This window comes from Eretmochelys imbricata, chromosome 1, assembly GCF_965152235.1.
Source record: "Eretmochelys imbricata isolate rEreImb1 chromosome 1, rEreImb1.hap1, whole genome shotgun sequence".
Classification (NCBI taxonomy): domain Eukaryota; kingdom Metazoa; phylum Chordata; order Testudines; family Cheloniidae; genus Eretmochelys; species Eretmochelys imbricata.
Window position 1 is genome coordinate 257,398,625 of NC_135572.1, and position 21,759 is coordinate 257,420,383.

Sequence of the window (21,759 nt, forward strand, 5' to 3'; positions counted from 1 at the left end):
AAATTAAGTATTATTTTCATATGAGCTTCTGGTGGTGTTTTTTTAAAACAGTACTTAACAGCCTCATTCCTCATAAAAGTGCATGAGAGCTGACATGACAGACTACTCATAAAAATGTCAAGTGCCTTTAAGTCTGCATGATGTAATGTAACCTACAGAGTATGCCTTGCATTTGCAAGAAGAAGCTATAAAAGGTGAAAGTCTCTGTGAAACATTTGAACGAACACACAAACCTAGATGGGACTGTGTTGTGTATAATAAGCAGCTGTAAGGCTGTAAATCCTGTGTGTAGCTATGGCTTTAGGTGTTTATCTAACAGAGCGTGCCACCCTATGAGCAATGCAGATGAGAGAATGGGAAAAGAAAAGATGAGCCCTTTGGGTACTGTCAGTCCAAACCTCTTATTTTTATGAAAGGTTCAAAAGTGTTTAGATTTAAAGAAGTGATTTTACCCAGTTATGATTTTCAATAAACATATTAATTAAGGAAAAAAATGCGCCCCCCACCACGGTGCCAGTTCTACTTTCACAGCATAGGAAAGGAAAACAATTACTGTGATAGCATTTATCAACAATTGCCTCCTTTTCAGCACAAGCTCTTCAATTTTCACAGCGCTCAGTGGTGTCGTGTTTTAATACAAAGTACCTTTCACTTCAGGAAACCTCAGTTCCAAACTGGCTTGTCACAAGTGACATGATTGTGTGGTCTCAGTTGAGTCTCCAGTGGACAAATGTCCTTTTAACTAAAACAACACACAGTTTGGTACAACTGGCAGTCTGCGCCCTTATTTCACTTCATTGTGGGTTGGTATTAGAACAGAGCTATCAGAAAAGGCATTACATCATGCACCACATGCTGCTAGCCTGCAGTATAAGAGAAAGGTTGAAAATAACATGCATAGACTGGAAATTTTGTTATTTGTGTCATGGTGTCCTCTGGATGCGCGCACACACACACACACTTCTCCAAACCAGTTCACAATCTCGTTCAGAGAAACCTGCAGAATCTGCTGCAGCAAAATTAAAAGGTTTATTGCAGTTGAGAATTGATTTCTATGCCTCCTATCCCCTGCTGAGGTGGGAGAGGTGATGTTCTATGTTACAACAATTTGTAACAGGCTCCAAGGGGCTATTGTGCAGCCAATGGCCCACTGAAATGCCACAACACTCCAGCCACCCACCCTGGTCTCAGACATGTGTCACACTATGCCAGGGCTGGGCATGATGGCACAGGACTAGCTCTGCACCACCTGGAGTCCCTTACACCAAAAGAATCCTCATATAATGGTGCAGAGTAGCTTTATTGGGGTCAGGAATCTGGGCTCAAACCTACACTTCTGCTACCTCACCCTCAATAATTACAGGCCAAACCCATAGAATCATAGAATATCAGGGTTGGAAGGGACCTCAGGAGGTCATCTAGTCCAACCCCCTGCTCAAAACAGAACCCATCCCCAACTAAATCATCCCAGCCAGGGCTTTGTCAAGCCTGACCTTAAAAACTTCTAAGGAAGGAGATTCCACCACCTCCCTAGGTAACCCAGTGCTTCACCACCCTCCTAGTGAAAAAGTTTTTCCTGATACCCAGCCTAAACCTCCCCCAAATAGCACCACTGTACACACTAAAACTCTGCTGCTCTAGCAGATCCTGTTAGCGAGTGGCTGCAAGAGGCAGGACGAGGAGCATGTGCAGTAGTTCTATGTTCCGAACACTGAGAGAATAACAGTTCTTATGAAAAGATGGTTACCCCCTTAATAAAACAGCTGCTGATCCCCCAAAAGTCAAGGTTACCCTATTACTACATTAACTACCTATCTGCAAAGGGCAGCCCAACTGAAAAGAACTTCATCACTTTTGGTGGGAACACTGCAAAGTTTCACAGTCTACTATGTGGTTCTGAGGGCTGGGGAGGGAAGAGCACAAGTCCTGTTTAGGCGACGAGTCGCAGATTGTAAATAGTGCACTGTACTAGTTACTCTTTTGCCTATAGAAGAAAAAACACTGCAGGGAGGGGGAGAAACGTTGACGTTCATGTTTACACTCAGTTACACGCAAGCTAAAAGAAAGTGCTCCAGAATTTCCAGTCATATAGTGCGGACATTATAACTCCATGCTCACCCTAGGATTCAAACTTGGGTGAAGACACATGAAGGGTTGTGTTTGTGGGGGCATGAGATTCTTCCCTGTTGTCTTCTAAGTGGGTACTGGCAAACAATGGAGTGTAAAAAAGAAAAATTACAAAGAAGTGTGGTCACTTTCTGATAGTTAATAACTTGATCCAGGAGATAAAGTAGGTAATCGTCAGCCAACACAAGCACAAGGGACTACATGTACCAGATCACAGGTGTCACTTATGCGCCAAAAGGACTGTTGGTAGTATTATACATAAAGCCTACAAAACTTCACTGTGAAGAGGACAGGGTTGCTACATACACTGCATACCTGACATTAGCCCACAAAAGCAAGGATATGAGAAGTTAAGCCACTTGGCAATATATACCCTCTCCTCCTTTATCTACAGGCATGTGTCTTAACATTATCACAACTACCATACACCACAACCTGAACTCTTCCCCCTTCAACCGTCTCTTCTCCATACACCCATTCACCAAATTACCCTCACCTAACACAGTTAGCTATGGCGGTTTGGTGTAGTGCTGTGTTGTGCTGGGAGAGTATGGTATAGTTTGGTAAAAAGGAGTGATGAAAGGCTGGTATCCCTAGGGAATTAAGCAAAGGTTGTGGGGTGCAGTACTAGGTTGTACTGCCTCACCACTGGGAGAATCCTCAGCTGCTGCCCAGTTAAGGAAGCTTGATAGCTCCTTTGTACCAACGAAGCAGTAAAAAGGAACAGTTATTGGTGACTAAGGCCATGTCTGCAATAGGGCCTTAGGGCAGATGCTTCCTACATCAGTGGAGGGGTTTTTCCATCAGTGTAGATAATCCACCTCTCCGAGAGGTGGTAGCTAGGTCAACCAAAGAATTCTTCCATTGGCCTAGCTATATCTACACCAGGGTTAGGTCAACCTAACTTACAACACTCAGGACACAAAATTTTTCACAGCCCTAAGCACAGGTGCTGGAACTATGGGTGCTGCTGCTGCACCCTGTGGACTGAAGTGGTTTCCATGATCTACAGGGTTTACAGCTTGATTCAATTGCCCTCAGCACCCCCACTAGACAAATTACTCCAGGGCCGCTGGCCCTAAGCAACGTAGCTAGGTTGATCTAACTTTTAAGTGTACACCAGGCCTAAGACCTGGCCCATAGAATACAGCACAAGTACAGCCACTTCTGGGAGTAAAGTTCTGTGTTCTCTCCCAGTGAAATACAATGCTATCGCTAGAAAGAAAAGGAGGACTTGTGGCACCTTAGAGACTAACCAATTTATTTGAGCATAAGCTTTCGTTAGCTACAGCCGATGAAGTGAGCTGTAGCTCACGAAAGCTTATGCACAAATAAATTGGTTAGTCTCTAAGGTGCCACAAGTACTCCTTTTCTTTTTGCGAATACAGACTAACACGGCTGTTACTCTGAAACCATCACTAGAAAGGGATCTCTCTTAAAACCTGTGCATGTAAAAACGGCAGAACTGGCGGTTTATTACCTAAAGGATAAAACAGTAACTTTTTCCATGCAGCCTAACTGTATGTATTTTCAATATGATCGCATCTTTGTGGGTAAGACATAAGGTTTATTTTATTTCAAGAGGCAGAGGGATAAACATGTGCAATGGGGAGAATGAAAAATCTGAAACAGGGCTCTGTATTCACAGTGAATCATAGCGGCGCAAAAGAAATAAAATACAAACTACTCATAGAACAGATGCTTCTTTGAGCCCCAAACCCCTCAAACATCTGGAAATTAAAACAGGAGGGGACACTGCAGGGTTATACTGAAGGAAGATGACAGGTCTGAACTGCCTGGATGGCAACTCTTAGGTCAACTGTTGATGGATTAGCTGGCAAAGTTATTTTTAAACAACTTTCCCATTAAAAAGGTAGACTGGGTTTCAGTTTGTTGATCTGGCTGATAAAGGACCATCTGTGACAGCCAGAAATCTAAGGAAAGGTTAAGTTTTCAAACCTTTGCAGCCAAAAGGTGGCTTTCACCCACATGAACACCACCAGCCACAATGAAGGTACAGTCTGAGAACCACCAACACCCAGACATCACAGCATGGGAGGGGCTGTTATGGACGCCAAACATGGTGCTGGTGCAGTTAATTCTTCTTTCACTACAACTTCTATGACTGAGAATATCAGACCAAACAGGCAGTTAAAAAGTGTAATATGTTATTTTGTTTGACAAGATCCCTTAGCTGCATAGCATAAGTGCCAGCCAGCACTCAGACGCATTATCCTATTTCATATTTATATACTGTTACAAAACACGACAGAGTACCTAGAAGCGTTTTAAGAGCTGTATGCCCCCCCCCCAAAGGGGGGGGGCAGCCTTTGATCCATAAAAGCTTTGTCCCTCTCTTTGCAAGACACCTCAACTAAATCAGGAACTCAGTCAGTTCTTAAAATAGGCTGCTTTTAAGAGCTGTTTCTGAGGATTGTTTTTAAAATCACAATACTTACTTTATAACCATTTAACACTCCCATTGTTTTCACTGTTATCACAGTCTTTAGTTCAAAAGGCAGCAGGGCAGCTAAAAGAATGTTAGTTGCACAACATGATTTATGCATCAGTCACATATGGCAGCTGGACTAGAGGCTTTCATTTCATCTCTTCTTCCTTCAAGTGCTAGGTATTATTTACTGTTTGAACAGTTTATTCCCCTTTACACATACACACACACACAAGCACAGGTCCAGCCTCTGACCTATTAGTACCTGCACAACGTTGCTGCCGGCAAACGTGGCCCGTTTCCATATTCGCCCTCCGGTCAAAGCCTCATTTAACAGCTGAGCCAATTTCCGCTCCATCCCAGCCTGAAACACTTCCTCCTGAATTCGCTGGTTGACAACACCCAAGAGAACTACATTAAAAAAAAAAAAATCAACCCAAGAACAAACAAATTAGCAAGAAGCATTAGTGTCTTTTATGCAACTTCAATTGCAGGCCTTGAATCATTCTCTAGAGCCCTCTGCTGGCATAGCATTGAAATATTCATACAGGAATCCCTCCCAGCTCAGCGGGAGATTGCAAGTTGCAATGCAAGACCTTGGAAGAAGGGGTATTAAAAGAAAAAAACGCTGAGGTGATTCCTGGAACTTCACAGGGGCTAGACTGGTCCAGAACAAATGCAGTCATGGGACAGCCCTGCCTCCAAAAAAGCTAAATATATGAAAAAATATATATAATGATATATATCAAAACACAAGCAGCAGAGAGTAAAGAATTCAAAGTTATAACCAATTCCGATTTACCTGCTTTCAATGTTAACCATACTTTGAGTTCACCAGTCACAGAGTCAGGGGTAGGCAGGGATAGGGGATATAAACAAGAAGATAAAAATAGGACAGAAATAGCAGAACAGGTAGGAAACAGAAAGGAGAAGAGTGTATCATCACCTGTTTCAGACAGCCCCGAGCCTAAGCCTATGAGAGCAGTGGTGCACAGAAACTGGTTAGCACGAGTGGCTTGGACAACCCAGGAGGCAAATGCTGTAGACACTCCAACCATTAGAGCCACCACGGCAATTCAGTTAAAGGGGTTACACTAATCATCGTCATTAATGCATACCACATTTAGCAATTCCATCAGTAGTTACTGGGCACAGAAGCCCTTTTTTGGTTCAGACAGGTTCTAACCTCTATGGGCCCATGCACTCCCCTGAAAGGAACCCACAGGTTCTAAAGTCTTTAGGGCTTGTCCATGCTGGGCAGCTGCCTTTCTACTTTGGACCTCACCCTTTTGAATCTGGTCTCCAGCAGGCTGGAATTCCAAGCCCGCACCTGCTACAGTCCTTTAGCTGAGACTTCCTTCCCCAGGCCCCGAGCCGCCACTGTGGCAGCCTCTAGCCATAATTGTGTTCCCCAGAGACTTCCTCGCAGCATTCCCATTTCAGGCTGCTTTTCCTTGGCCTTTTCTTACTGAACACCCCCATCCCCTGATCTCACATACACAAAGATGCGAGGTTCCTTAACTCAGCCTCCCCTCCGCCTGCTCTTTTCTCAGCATCTCCTCTCTTTCTGCCTCTCTACAGGAAAGCTCCTTTCTTGGTGTGGGCCACATTCCAGGAGCATCTCTTGCTCCCTTCAGGGCCAGAGGGACCACTGCTTCACTCTCCCACTTTCTAAGATGGCTTCCATCACTTGTTCCACCCCCATGATTTGACTGACTAATGGAAACTGACTCAGCCACATAAAAGAGTGTTAGTTTTTGATCAGTCCCAAAGCTGGAGCAGTTCTTTCCCTGGCTGGTGAAACAATAATAGCCTGGCCCTTTAGCGGTCCATGAATGTATAGAAAAGCAGCTGACTCTGTGACTAGCACTACCCTAGTGTACTTCTCAATCACAGGTGCATGGAAAAGAATTTACCTGCTTGTGAAATTTCAATCATAGGAGGGTGCTGGACTGACACTCTCAGCAACAGAAATTAATTTATCAAAAATATCCTTCACAAACAGAGCTGGTTGAAACATTTTTTGGATGAAAATTTTCATACAAAATTTTCATTTTGGTCAAATTTTAGTTTTTTCTTGGTTGAAAAAATGGATCAAAAGCTCAGAAGAGTCTGACCAAAAAATTCAGTTTTCAGAAAAGTTTATATATTTTTGGCTAAAATTCTCATTTTTTAATTTGGTTTTCAGTACTAATGTTTGTGTTTCAGTTTTGAATTCTTTTTAAGCCTAAATGATTTTCAAATGCTTTTTTTTTTTTTTTTAAGCTTTTTGTTCTAGTTTCTCCATTGGGGGGAAAAAAAAAGTCACAGGAAGTTTTAGATACTCTCTCTCCCCCTCGCCCGCCAAAAAGAAATTTTCCACACAAAATAAGTGGTATCTTTCAACTGGCTCTAATCACAAATGAAGTATCTCAGAATTAAACAGCAATATAAATGATCAGTGATCAAGAACAATTAAATGCAGGAAACTTGACAATATAATTTTTTCACCTTCTTTTAAATTAATATAGATTGAGAATTACAAATAATAGCAGCAAGTGTATTCCACACCAGAAGGGCATAGTTACAGAAAGCACTAACTTTCACTGTTTTATGATTATATTCAGGGCAAATTAGGTCAGCTGACTTGGATGAGAGCAATTTGCAGGAAATTAATTTGGGGGGAAAAACAAAATAGGATGGAGCTGCATCATTACAGCCCCTAAAACGGTTTAAATTGTATGGCATCTATTTGTATTCTGTTGCACAGCCGTGTGTGCTTTGGTGAAAGGTGCCATGAATAAATCAAGTGTTAAAAGTTTAAAAAAAAAACATAGCTTAAAAAAAATAAAATAAAGCAATGTCCAACTTAAATGGCAGTTAGTGTATACAGCACCCTCTGCACACCGGAGCTGTGTTACTGCGCTTTGAATAAACTGCATTCTAAATATAAAACAATTTTTGAGCCAATAAACAAGGAATTGCAATAGTTCATTCTACACAAGTGCATTTCCCAGCAGTTCCAGGTTATTCATTCTTTTGCTTTGGAGTTTATTCAGACCTAAATATAGTTATTACCTCAAACCGTAAGCAATCTCAAAAGTTATTAATGTGTTATCTAGGACCCGGCTAACAAAAATGGTCTCACAGCTATCTACCCTTATATAGTCTACATACCTGTTCTCACCCAAGAAGATTTCATCAATTGAGACACATTGAGTTGAGGGTAATGAAAGGCTGGGGGGAAAAAACATCTGTAAGAACTGTATACTCAACAGCACAAAAACAAGAAAAGAGGCTGTTTCATAATTCACATTAAGTCAGTGAACATCTTATTTGCTGATATAACTCTTAGTGCTATACGTAAGTGACAGAAAGACATTGCTCTTGATATATATTTTCTGGTTCATACGTCTGAACATAAAGCATCTGACTAAAATGGTCAGATTAATTACCTGAAATATTTAACATACCACCCCGACAGCTTTGCTTCTAGAAATATTAAGCAAAGCCTGTTTGGCTAATTTGTCTTTAATGTAAGATGAGATTTTTGTTTGCTAAGATCAGGCTGTACACTGGATGACTCTAGGTCAGGGTTTCTCAAACTTCATTGCACTGCAACCCCCTTCTGACAACAAAAACTATTACATGACCCTGGGAAGAGGGCCCGAAGCCTGAGCCCCACCACCCTGTACGGTGGGGGGGTCAAAGCCAAGGCTCTGCCACCCTGGGGAGGGGCCAAAGCTTGAGGGCTTCGCTCTGGGCTGGGAGGTTGTAACCTGAGCCCTGCTGCCTGGGGCTGAAGCCAAAGCCTGACCCCTGCCACCCAAGGATGAAGAAGCCCTTGGGCTTCAGCTTCAGCCCTTGGTGGTGGGGCTTGGACTTTGGCTTCAGCCCTGGCCTCAAGAAGTCTAACACCAGCCCTGGCAACCCCATTAAAATGGGGTCGGGACCCACTGTTTGAGAACCGCCGCTCTAGGTGAGTCATTCATGGCTTTTTGAGGAAGAAAGCATCTAATTCTTTGTGACTGCAACCAGGTAGAAAAGTTAAGACTTAAGTATAAAAGAGAAAATTGAATGTACCTATTTTGTATTCCAAGCCATAATAAAATAAAATATGCATTAACCATTGTGAAGCTCAAACTGGATTTATGAAAATCATAAATGAATTCCATGACAAATCCCATGGCATTATGGTTTTATTTTGTTCAATAGCCCAAGTTTTGTCAAAATGACCAGCCTCCTGGAAACGCTAAGCTTCAGAGGTAAAATCCAGGCCTCACTGAAGTTAATGAAAAAACTCCCATCAATGCCTGTGGGACCAGGATTTCACCCCAGATTCCCACTGGAGCAAAGTAAAGAGGCACTGATGAATAGATAAAGACAGAGGCTGGGACTAGTTTTCCTGAAAAGAGATCGAAACTTCATGAAAGGAATGGGGGTGGGGGTGGGGGGAGAAGGCATAGTTTTGTCAAAGTTTTCCCTGAATCATCCAAAGTTCTTAAAGTGCTTAACAAAGATAACTTCTTTAAAACACATTTTAAGGATGGGGAGAGTGAGGCACACAAAATTAAGCTGACTTGGCCTAAGGTCACAAGGCGAGTCAAAACCAAAAATCAAGGTACCCTGACTTCCAGTTCTGTGTTTTAACCACTGCACTATAATTAGTTCAACTGCTGCTATTGTAGGCACTCAAAGAAACAAAAAAATTATTAACGTTCTAATTTACTCAGTGTGTCTTATTGGCAAGCTACCTAGCTAAGGCCTCTCCCTCTGTGTATAAGGTTGTTCACATAAATATGTTATCTTCCAGAATCTGCTGATTTTTACTATTAAAACCCTGATCACTCTTTTCTCCCCTAATGCAAAAGCAGAAGGGCCTCCAGATATATAGAATCTTCTCTTTAAAGCTCGGGTTTTTGACACCGCACTTTCCTTCTGTACAGTGATGGAATTTACTCTTTATTCTCTTCTTGTTTAAATTAAATGCCACTGTGCCCAAAAACTGACTTCCAATTCAACATTTTCTGATACCCTTATTCCAGTTTAGTAGCACCTTGCTTCACGGATCGTGCTATTGAGACTTCAATAGGGCCACTACTGTGAAATACAGGAGTGGCCCATGTGCATAAGGGTATCAGAATATGGCCATTTATGTATTTGAATTAAGTATTACATAACAAATGTCGAAAAATGCCACTTACAATGTACAAACAGCAAGCGCCCCGCTTTTTACATTTCTGTATTATATAACAATATATATTGCTGCAGAGTTCTTCTAAACCAAAGGATGAGAGGGTCTGGCTCAGTATAGCCAGAAGGCTGGAGATTGAGGTAAACAAGTGCCTTACCATAGGAAACCAATCTAAAAATATCATCCCGCAAAAAAAATATGTGTAAACTGCAGCTGCACTGGTGTTTTCCAAAGCCCAGGAAAAGCAAGATCACAAGATAATTAACCATCTGCCAATGGCAATAAAATTTCGAACTGTTAAGAGTGTTTAATTACTTTCTTTTTTTTAAACAAGGTAACAGTTGTGCTTTGACACTCAATATGATATACCCTTTTTTTCTAATTAGTGCTTGAAAATGATTTAATGTATGCAAATTCCTGTATGCCTAACAAACCTCATACAGAACTAGAAACTTAAAAAAAAAAATCCTTGAGCATCTGATCTTGATGGTACAATGGGAGAAGTGCTCTAATCTTTCAGCCATGCAGTCCTGGGCTGAAAACCTGGTAAAGAGTGCAGGAAAGGATTGGGAATATGTACACGGTACAGCTGAGCTCTGTCCAACTCGCCGCTGTGTTTCATGCTCAGAAGGAGTTCCACGTTGATAATGTTCCCATTGCTACGAAGCCTTTGTAGATGCCACTTGTTTTTTTTGGCATGATCTAGGTAATGAATTGTAAAATGCAAAAACAGAATATAGTACACTTAAGTGCAATGAAATATGGGCTGGTATTTAAATGCACCTGACACCCATAAGGAGTACTGAATAACCCAAATGTAATTTCTGTTCTTTGTACACACTCCCTCCCTCATACCAGAGGCTCTGTGTGCAACCTTTTCTCCATACTATGGTCTCCCAATCTCCCCCTCTCAGGGCTTTGTGTGCACCTCCATTCACCCTTTCCCCTCTCTAGTCAGCACTGGATTCTACTATTCTAATTAAAAATTGTATTTCTTTTAGAATCCAATAACCATCGTGATTTTAATGGTTTCCTATGGGAGATTTGTTTAAGAGCTCCAGAAAAACTTTGTTCCATTGCCTTTTCACTTTCCTTCAGTTTTTAATGATACTTTGTATTGATTAGCAACATGTTACTGAACAAGAAATGTCTCAGGTTAGAAACCATGATTTGGGGAACATTTACATAGAAAGAACTGAAGTCATAAACCACACGTTATATAGACTATTTTTAAACTATTCCTAAAACAATTCTTCACTCTTTAACCTCTCCCTTAAGCCATCCAATAGAGTGATCTGTCTCCAAACAAAATAAATCGCCCAATATATGGGGTTCTGGAAGTTATCAGCCATGCTCTTTATGAAAATAGTTAGGCAGAGAAACCAGTAGTCTTATGAAAACGTCCACCGTTCTGCAGAAATGTGGAGGATTAAATAATCAAAAATGGACGAAATGTGGAGAATTCAAAGAAGTGACCTGACACATCTCATTGATCCATATTACTGCACCACTGGGCTATTTATCAGGAGTCCAGTAAGTTTATAAACCAGAACTGAACTGGAAAGGGGAAATTAAAAATAGTTCTTTAATCAAAACAGGCTTTTCTTGAACTTTTTTGTACCGGGGAGGAGGGGTTGGAATAATCGACTCACTTAAATTCAAAAGCCAACCTGTTCACTGAAACCTACCAGCCATGAAGACCACATGTTGTTTCATCTGGTACTGTATTGTATCATATTGTCCTGTACCTTTTCATGCCTTTAAGCCTGCACTCTCTTTGGAACACAAAGCCTTTCATTTGACACAGTGTATCTTTTACAGAACATACAGCACTATCAGTGTTGCCCACTTTCATGATTTTATGGCAAATCCTGTGATATTTGTTGTTCAGAGTCCCAGCTGCTGGAATCATGCGAATGCATAAGAATCTCAGTGCTCGCACTCAAAACAGGAAGTATATTTCTGCAGAATAAAGCGATCCCTAAAGGTTCAGAAGCCACAAAGCAAAGAAAAAGAGCCCAGAGTTTATTATTTTAAAAAGAAACTCATGATTTTTGGAGGGGGTGGGGTGGGGGGTTGATTCATGATTTTTGGATGCCTGGGGACTGGCAACAGAGCACTATGATAATGATAACACTATAATTGTCTTCGTAGCAGTCCACCATGCTCAAGATCCTTGTCAGTCCAGATTATAAAACATACTCTTATTAATTATTTGTATTGCAGTAGCACCCTAGAAAGCCTTGATTAGGTTGTAGTAAAATCTCTGCCTGAATCAGCTTCTAATCTGAGAAACTAAATGTAAACACATGAGCAAGGGAAAAACAAATGGACAGATGGGAGGGGAGATGAAATAACAGAGAGGATATTTTAGTAGAGATAAGATGTTAAAATTGCCTAGCACTCTTTAGTACCTTGAAAGAAAAGAGAAAAAAAGAAAAAAGCTGGCAGCTCCCACCCTTGGCCATTCCCACTGCCATTATTCTTCCACAGACCCCTCCACTGTGCAACAGGTACCTTTATTAAAAATAAGAAAGTTACAAAATATCCCGAAGTACCTTACAACCAAACCATGTACTGCATTAGGACTATCCCGCAAGCGTTCGGATTCTGTTTAAGCTTTATGAACAGTCTCCAGTAAAAGGTTTTTATACAGAAGATGATCTAAAATAGACAAAGACTGGGCATAACAAATTTCTTTTTCCAGACACAGTTACTAATATTCAGGCTGTCAAAAGTTTCATTTAATCACGCCCAACAGTTTGAGTTATAATATAAGATTAGCTTTTCCTTAGTTTGAACCAACATCAACTTGCTTGTAACTAAACTCATCTGGAATTTGCAAATCAATCCTTTACTTGCACACTATTTTAAACACATTTATACATAAAAAAAACATATACACAGACAAGACTGATTGAAAAAAAAAAAACACTGGGAAAAATCTTTGGAATGCATTAAACCACTCTTCATAGTGTAATACTGAAAGTGGTGGGCCAAATAACTAAGAAGCAAATGGCACAGAAAAGTATGCTAGGCAATATGAGAAACTGAGATGTAAATGCACTTTCCAGAATTAATGAAAAGCTAAATACCCATCAATTTTGCATCAGAGATGAAGGATTTTGTATAATTTGCCGAATGCATAAGCAGTTTTCTGACAAGGGCGGACCTCTTACAAGAAGGGATATCCCGGGTCAGACCAATAGTCCATCTAGCCCAGTATCCCGTCTTCTGACAGTGGCCATTAGTAGGTGTTTCAGAAGGAATGAACAGAAGAGGCAATCATCAAGGGATCCATCCCCTGTCACTCATTCCCAGCTTCTGGCAAACAGAGGCTAGGGACACTTCAAAGCTGGGTTTTGCTTCCCTGCCCATCCTGGCTAATAGCCATTGATGGACCTATCCTCCATGAACGTATCTAGTTCTTTTTTGAACCCTGTTATAGTCCTGGCCTTCACAACATCCTCCAGCAAAGAGTTCCAGTGTGAAGAAATACTTTCTTTTAAACCTGCTGCCTATTCATTTAATTTGGTGACCCCTAGTTCTTGTGTTATGCGAAGGAGTAAATAACACTTCCTTATTTACTTTCCCCACATCAGTTATGATTTTATAGACCTCTATCATATCCCCCCCCCTTAGCCATCTCCTTTCCAAGCTGGAAACTCCTGTATAAGGAGAGATTAATAAGACTAGAAGCTGTTCCATACCCCTAATCATTTTTCTTGCCCTTTTCTGTACCTTTTCCAGTTCCTACACATTTTTTTGGAGACGGGGCAACCACATCTGCACGCAGTATTCAAGATGCGGACGTACCATGGATTTATCTAGAGGCAATATGACATTTTCTATCCTATTATCTATCCCTTTCTCAATTATTCCCAACATTTGGTTCACTGTTTTGACTGCTGCTGTACATTGAGTGGACGTTTTCAAAGAACTATCCACAATGACTCCAAGATCTCTTTCTTGAGTGGTAACTGCTAATTTAGACCCCATCATTTTATATGTATAGTTGGGATTATGTTTTCCAATGTGCATTACTTTGCATTTATCAACATTGTATTTCATCTGCCATTTTGTTGCCCAGTCACCCAGTGTTGTGAGATCCCTTTGTAACTCTTCACAGTCTGCTTTGGACTTAACTATCTTGAGCAGTTTTGTTTCATCTGCAGATTTTGCCACCTCATTATTTCCCATTCTTCCAAATAATTTATGAATATCTTGAACAGTACTGCTCCCAGTGCAGACCCCTGGGGGACACCACTGTTTACCTCTCTCCATTCTGAAAATGGACTATTGACTTCTACCCTTTGTTTCCTGTCTTTCAATCAGTAACTGATCCATGAGAGGACCTTCCCTCTTATCCCATGACAGCTTACTTTGCTTAAGAGCCTGTGGTGAAGGACCTTGTCAAAGGCTTTCTGAAAGTCCAAGTACACTACGTGCACTGGATCACCCTTGTCCACATGCTTGTTGACTCCCTCTAAGAATTCTAGTAGATTGGTGAGGCACAATTTCTCTTTACAAAAACCATGTTGACGCTTCCCTGATATACCATGTTCATCTATGTGTCTGATAATTCTGTTCTTTGCTATAGTTTCAACCAATTTGCCTGGTATTGGAGTTAGACTTACTGGCCTGAAATTGCCAGGATTGACTCTAGAGACTTTTTAAAAAAATTTCTATCCACCAGTCATCTGATACAGAGGCAGATTTAAGCAATACATTACATACCACAGTTAGCAGTTCTGCAATTTCATATTTGAGTTCCTTCAGAACTCTTGGGTGAATACCATCTGGTCCTGGTGACTTACTATTGTTTAATCTATCAGTGTGTTTCAAAAACTCCTCTAATGACACCTCAATCCAGGACAATTCCCTCAGGTATGTCACCTAAACAGAACGGCTCAGGTTTGGGAAGCTCCCTCAAATCCTCAGCCGTGAAGACCAATGCAAAGAATTAACTTAGTTTCTATGCAATGGCCTTATCATCCTTAAATGCTCCTTTAGCATCTCCATTACCTAGTGGCCCCACTGGTTGTTTAGCAGGCTTCCTGCTTCTGAAGTATTTAAAATTTTTTTTGCTGTTACTTTTTGAGCCTTTGGCTAGCTATTCTTTAACTTTTTTTTTGGCCTTCCAAATTATATTTTTACACTTCACTGGCCAGAGTTCATTATCCTTTCTATTTTCCTCACTAGGATTTAACTTCCACTTTTTAAAGGATGCCTTTTTGTCTCTCACTGCTTCGTTTACTTTGTTGTTTAGCCACAGTGGCATTTTTTTGATCCTCTTACTATGTTTTTTTAATTCAGGGTAAACATTTAAATTGAGCCTCTATTATGGTGTCGTTAAAAAGTTTCCATGCCGCTTGCAGGGATTTCACTTTTGGCACTGTACCTTTTAATTTCTGTTTAACTAACTTCCTCATTTTAGTGTAGTCTCCTTTTCTGAAATTAAATTTTACTGTGGTAAGCTGCTTTGGTTTCCCCCCTGACAGGAATGTTAAATTTTATTGTGTTATGGTCACTAATATCAAGCAGTTCAGCTATATTCACCTCTTGGATTAGATTCTGTGCTCCACTCAGGACTAAATCAAGAATTGCCTCTCCTCTTTTGGGTTCCAGGACTAGCTGCTGTAAGTAGCAGTCATTTAAGGTGTCAGGAAACTATCTCTGCATCCCATCCTGAGGTGACATGTACCCAGGCAATATGGGGATAGCTGAAATCGCCCAATATTATTGAATTTTTTATTTTTAAAACCTCTCTAATCTCCCTGAGCATTTCACAGTCACTATCACCATCCCTGTCAGGTGGTTGGTAATATATCCCTACTGCTATATTCTTATTATTCAAGCATGGAATTACTATCCATCAAGATTCTGTGGTACTGTTTAGTTCATTTAAGATTTTTATTTCATTTGTCTCTACGCTTACTTTCACATATAGTGCCACTCCCCGACCAGGACAGCCTGTTCTGTCCTTCTGATATATTTTGTACTCTGGTATTAGCGTGTCCCATTGATTATTCTCATTCCACCAAGTTTCTGTGTAGCCTATTATATCAATATCCTCATTTATCAAGGCACTCAAGTTCACCCATCTTCATGTTTACACTTCTAGCATTTGTATATAAGTACTTTAAAAACTGTCACTTTTTAACTGTCTGCCATTACATGATGTAATTGAATGGGACTCTTTTTCATTTAACTGTTTCTCATCAGATCCTACCTGTATTTTATCATCTTCCATCCTCTCCTCCTTACTAGGGTATAGAGAATCTCCATTAATAGATCCTCCCCTAAGGGATATCTCTGTCCAAACCACGTGCTCTTCCGCACCTGTCAGCTTTCCCCCTTAGTTTAAAAACTGCTCTATGACCTTTTTAATTTTATGTGCCAGCAATCCGGTTCCATTTTGGTTTAGGTGGAGCTCATCCTTCCTGTATAGGCTCCCCCTTTCCCAAAAGGTTTCTCAGTTCCTAATAAATCTAAACCCCTCCTCCCTGCCCCATCATCTCATCCAAGCACTGAGACCCTGCAGTTCTGCCTAACTGGCCCTGCATGTGGAACTGGAAGCATTTCAGAGAATGTTACCATCGAGATCCTGGACTACAATCTCTTACCTAGCAGCCAAATTTGGCCTCCAGGACCTCTCTCCTATCCTTCCCTATGCCACTGGTACCCACATGTAGCACGACCACCGGCTCCTCCCCTGCACTACACAATAGTCTATCTTGAGAGATCCGCAACCTTCGCACCAGGCAGGCAAGTCACCATGCAGGTGTCTCAGTCATCGTAAACCCAGCTATCCATTTCTAATGATCAAATCCCCCAATACTATTACCTGTCTCTTCCTAATAACTGGAGTTCCCTCCCCCAAAGAGGTATCCTTAGTGCGAGAGGATACCATGACATCATCTGGAAGGAGAGTCCCAACTATGGGATAGTTTCCCTCTGCTCCAGTTTGATGTTTTCCTTCCCTGAGACTTTCATCCTCCACAACAGTACAGAGGCTGTCTGACCAGGGATAGGACCGTTCTACTGTGTCCCACAAAGTCTCATTTATGTACCTCTCTATCTCCCTTATCTCCTCCAGTTCAGCCACTCTAATCTCCAAAGCCCGTACAAGGTCTCTGAGGGCCAGGAGCTCCTTGCACCGAATGCACACAAATGACACCCACCCATAAGGCAGGTAATCCTCCATGGCAGATATACAGGTTAGATATAGAGCAATCACTTTGTAAAAAGTGTTCACCCACAGGTGATACGGTGTTTTTGTCTTATCATTTTTCTGAGTGAGTTCATTCAAGAGTGTAGCGACTGCCTTGTTTAGTGGGTTTAAGATCTTTAGATCTGACTTCCTGCAAGTATATGACTGCTCTGCTGATCAAGTGAAATGCATGAAAGCAGAAAGACTTGGTCCCCATTACCAGAATGCAGTGTAAAAGGCAACAGGAGTAGTTTTCCATCTTAACACCGCTTACAAACTCTTTAAGCGTGATCTCAGTTTTAACAATTTAGAAATACTCTGCAAGTTATAGGACAAAAATTGGTCTTAACCTTTGATCAAACTATATTAACACTTCCAATTTGAAAACTTTATAAAGGCAACTGGAAAGTCTCTTAGGTATGTCTACACTGAAGTTAGACACCCACGGCTGACCAGAGCTAGCTGACTCAGGCTCGTAGGGCTCGGGCAAATGGGTTGTTTAATTGTGGTGTAGACACCCGAGCTCTGGGACCCTCCCCACCTAGCAGGGTCCTAGAGGCCAGGCTCCAGCCCAAGCCCGAGCATCTACACCACAATTAAACAGCCCCTTATCCTGCATCAGCTGACGTGAGCCAGCTGCAGATTTTTAACTGCAGTGTAGGCATACGGCTGAGGGAAATTGCTCAGAAATGCACACAAGCTAGGTTTATTGTTGTACTTGCTAAGGGATCCACTGTAAGGCCCATAGCTGAGAAAGAATCAGAGGGCATCAGATTTGTGCAGGGTGAAAAGCCTTGGAGTCTCTTTGCTGACACAGCAGACTTGGAACATGGGACAGTTAATGATATCACCCAAAGAATAAAAACAGCTTTAGGAGACATGAGGATCAAATCAAAACCAGTTGCCCTGTTTGGATAGAACTGCGGTGAATATGAGCTGTTCAAATCCTGGACCGGCCAAGTTTAGACAAGATATTCCTCATGTTGCTGTGCACAGCATCATCCACATCCTTGATCCTCTTATATTCTGGACTCAAAGCTGATTATTTTAAAAAGTCTGAATTTATTTTTAAAGACATCTTCAAATTTGACTACTCCAGTCCCCAAAAGACACTGACAAATGCAACCCCTTACTGCGGCCTTTGAAGCAAATGTTGTGCTATTCAGCAGTATACATCAAACACAGTGAATTGCTAGTTAGGTCAGATCACTGAAGGCAGTGATATAAAAATATCAATTGGCTGTCCCCTACTTGGAACACACTCCAGAAATGGAGTCAGGGGCTGATGCAGCTCAAGTTAGAGCCACTCTTAAAGAGCTCAAGATAGGCAAATTTGTGATCACATTGAATTTTATGATTTACTTAACACCGTGACTAAGTCTCTCTTCCTGTGCAAGAGGGGAAAAATCTCGATGTCTGAGCCTTTGCACAGGCTACAGAACTCAAGGCTGGAATTCACAGCAATGGAAGGTATCTTGGCCCTTGTGTCACAAATCCTTAGGGACGGCAAATGTGCAGGGGTAAATTCTTCTGTGCTTGAGACAAAGCTGCAGAAAAATCTGATCTGAATGCTTGAATCTGCCATTGTATGTAGGGATACCAGATTTAACAGGTTAAAGCAATGATCATGCACATGGTTTTATTGTTCTGACTCTACACAGTGACCAAGTGAAAAAAAGAGAACAATCTTCTGGACCACTTTACACAGGTACCCAGTGAAGAAGAAATGGAGAATGTCCTATATCAATATTTCTCAACCTTTCTGCTTTGAACTTAAAAAAATAAAATTGTTCCCCCTCCCCCCACCTTAAGCACAGGGCTCAGAGCTTCAGCAGTCCTACCTGGGGCTCGGGGCTTCATCCCAAGCGGGGCTGAAACATGTAAATTAGCTTTGTGGGGCCACAGGCAATTGCCCTGCTTCCTACCTCCTAATGCTGGCCCTGCTTGCGACCCACCCTAAAATCCTCCCACACCCCCCAGGTTCCCAGGTCAAGAAACACTGCCCTGCATCATTTGCATTATTATTTTTTATTTGAATTACAGTAGCACCTAGCAGCCCCAATCAGGAAGCAGTCCCATTGTGCTAGGCATTGTACACACACACGTACACACACAAAAGGTACATCTATACAGCAAAAAAGACTCGCAACAGGGAGTCTCAGAGCCCAGGGCAACTGACTTGGGTTCTGAAACTCTCTGTCGCAGGGTATGTTTCTTGGGTAGACATACCCTATCAGACAGTTCCTGCCCCACAGGGCTGACAAGGCGGTCTTTAAAATTACACGTACATACCATAAAATCCAAAACAAAGGATAGGACACTTGGATGTTTTATAAGGTTTTTAACCACAAGGCACCGTGCCTTTCAGGATGTATTGCTCTAGGTAAAAAGAAAAGGAGTACTTGTGGCACCTTAGAGACTAACCAATTTATCTGAGCATAAGCTTTCGTGAGCTACAGCTCACTTCATCGGATGCATACTATGGAAAGTTTAGAAGATCTTATTATATACACACAAAACATGAAAAAATACTTCCTCCCACCCCACTCTCCTGCTGGTAATAGCTTATCTAAAGTGATCACTCTCCTTACCATGTGTATGATAATCAAGTTGGGCCATTTCCAGCACAAATCCAGGTTTTCTCACCCCCCCTCCCCCCAAACTCACTCTCCTGCTGGTAATAGCTTATCCAAAGTGACCACTTTGTGGCTTAGTCATTATGCAAGGTAGCCTATTTCCCCTTGTTTTTTCCTCCCCCCCCCCCCCCCCGACGTTCTTGTTAAACCCTGGATTTGTGCTGGAAATGGCCCACCTTGATTATCATACACAATGTAAGGAGAGTGGTCACTTTGGATAAGCTATTATCAGCAGGAGAGTGGGTTTGTGTGTGGGGGGGAGTGAGAAAACCTGGATTTGTGCTGGAAATGGCCCAACTTGATTATCATACACATTGTAAGGAGAGTGATCACTTTAGATAAGCTATTACCAGCAGGAGAGTGGGGTGGGAGGAAGTCTTTTTTCATGCTTTGTGTGTATATAATAAGATCTTCTAAACTTTCCACAGTATGCACCCGATAAAGTGAGCTGTAGCTCACGAAAGCTTATGCTCAAATAAATTGGTTAGTCTCTAACATGCCACAAGTACTCCTTTTCTTTTTGCGAATACAGACTAACACGGCTGCTACTCTGAAACCTGCTCTAGGTAGAAATTCTGTTCTCATTTCATTGTTCTGTAGCACTGAAGCAGCAGGACATGGGTTTTCAATAAAGAAATTAATCAAAACAAACCAGCCCACTAATATATTATGAAGGATTTGATGCAAATACAAATGAATGGCCCAAGTACAGAAGCTTACCAGCCCCTATTCGCTACAAGCTTGACGCAGGGCCAGAAACAAAACATATTCATGGACACAGTGACAATGAGTATGTAACAGCAGACCGAACTGATGGAGAACTAATCTAGGATTATTCTGTATGATCAGATATAGTTTTCAAGCTAGAAAGACATAGTCCATAACATTACGTAGCTCAATTTGAAATAAATTATGACATTCTCTCTGTCCTTCCTGACAATCACAGACTTGTTGGGGTACTAGCATTTCAAAATTTGGGTTAAAAGGCATACAAAACTAAGAGCTATAGGACTAAGTGAGAGTAAATCATACTAAAACCAAGCAAATGAGTGAAGAGAAATGCCTTCAGACAATTAAGGAAGCAACAATTATTCACTTTAATTTATTTGAGAGATTGTCTCCTATTCTGGGCTGTGGTCTCAATCTCATTTTATTCTCTCACAAACAAAACAAAAGTCTTAGCTGCCTGTGGACAAGTGTTCTGATTCTGCTGCCTCCTCCTCCCCTCCCATTGCAAATTACAGATTGAACCAATAGTAGAGTCAGTGATTAAGTCCAGCTACTGTTGCACAGGGACAGCTTATGTGATCAGAGGCACTCTTATACAGATTTGCATAGAAAGACCAAATTAGAAGCTATGGAAATTAACTAATGTTAACACTTACATAGAACATTACTATGAAACTGCAGAGAACACCACACAAAACCAATTTTCTGCCGCCTTAGTGATATGACGTACTCACGTTCAGCAATTTGCTGCACAGGAAAGCCCAAGTAGAAACTGAACTCCACCACAGACAGGTTTCTCAGCAGCTCACTGATTTCAGATCCATTCAAGAATCCATATGTATCCTGAATGGCAAAGACAATGTTCACAGGGCCCTGCCGAAATGCCACACGAGGCTTGCTCAGAGTTATATTCAGTATCTGAAAAGACAAAACTGGACAAGTCAGAAACAGCAAAAACACCAGCACTTCTGTTCCCTCCCTACCCCATTTTTTTTTATTAATAACAATAATAATATAAAGTGGGATGCTTTACAAGAGAGCTGAGTAACATCCATTTCAGACTCATTCAGCCACACTGTCTCAGCAAGAAGAAAAGGAGTACTTGTGGCACCTTAGAGACTAACCAATTTATTTGAGCATGAGCTTTCGTGAGCATCAGGTTGCATCTGATGAAGTGAGCTGTAGCTCACGAAAGCTCATGCTCAAATAAATTGGTTAGTCTCTAAGGTGCCACAAGTACTCCTTTTCTTTTTGCGAATACAGACTAACACGGCTGTTACTCTGAAACCTGTCTCAGCAAGGACACTGTTTCCCTTCCAAGATTTATTCTTTAAACTGGGTTACAGTCCATGCTGATGAGAAAGGTGCTATCCAGAAAACGACTGAAGAAAACATCCAGAGAAAAGTCAAATGCAGAGTCAGCAAAACAAAA

At 41.4% G+C, this 21,759-nt stretch overlaps 1 protein-coding gene across 1 annotated transcript in view; it reads right to left on the bottom strand.

The window, feature by feature from the left end:
* KIAA1549 (KIAA1549 ortholog) overlaps positions 1-21,759 on the bottom strand; it is a 202,126-nt gene that overhangs the window by 61,026 nt on the left and 119,341 nt on the right. Inside the window, exons 6-8 of the mRNA XM_077807537.1 lie at positions 21,062-21,245; positions 7,733-7,792; positions 4,842-4,987 (exon numbers count right to left, since the gene is read on the bottom strand). Of these exons, the coding sequence (XP_077663663.1) occupies positions 4,842-4,987; positions 7,733-7,792; positions 21,062-21,245 (390 nt within the window). The remainder of the gene's footprint in view (positions 1-4,841; positions 4,988-7,732; positions 7,793-21,061; positions 21,246-21,759) is intronic.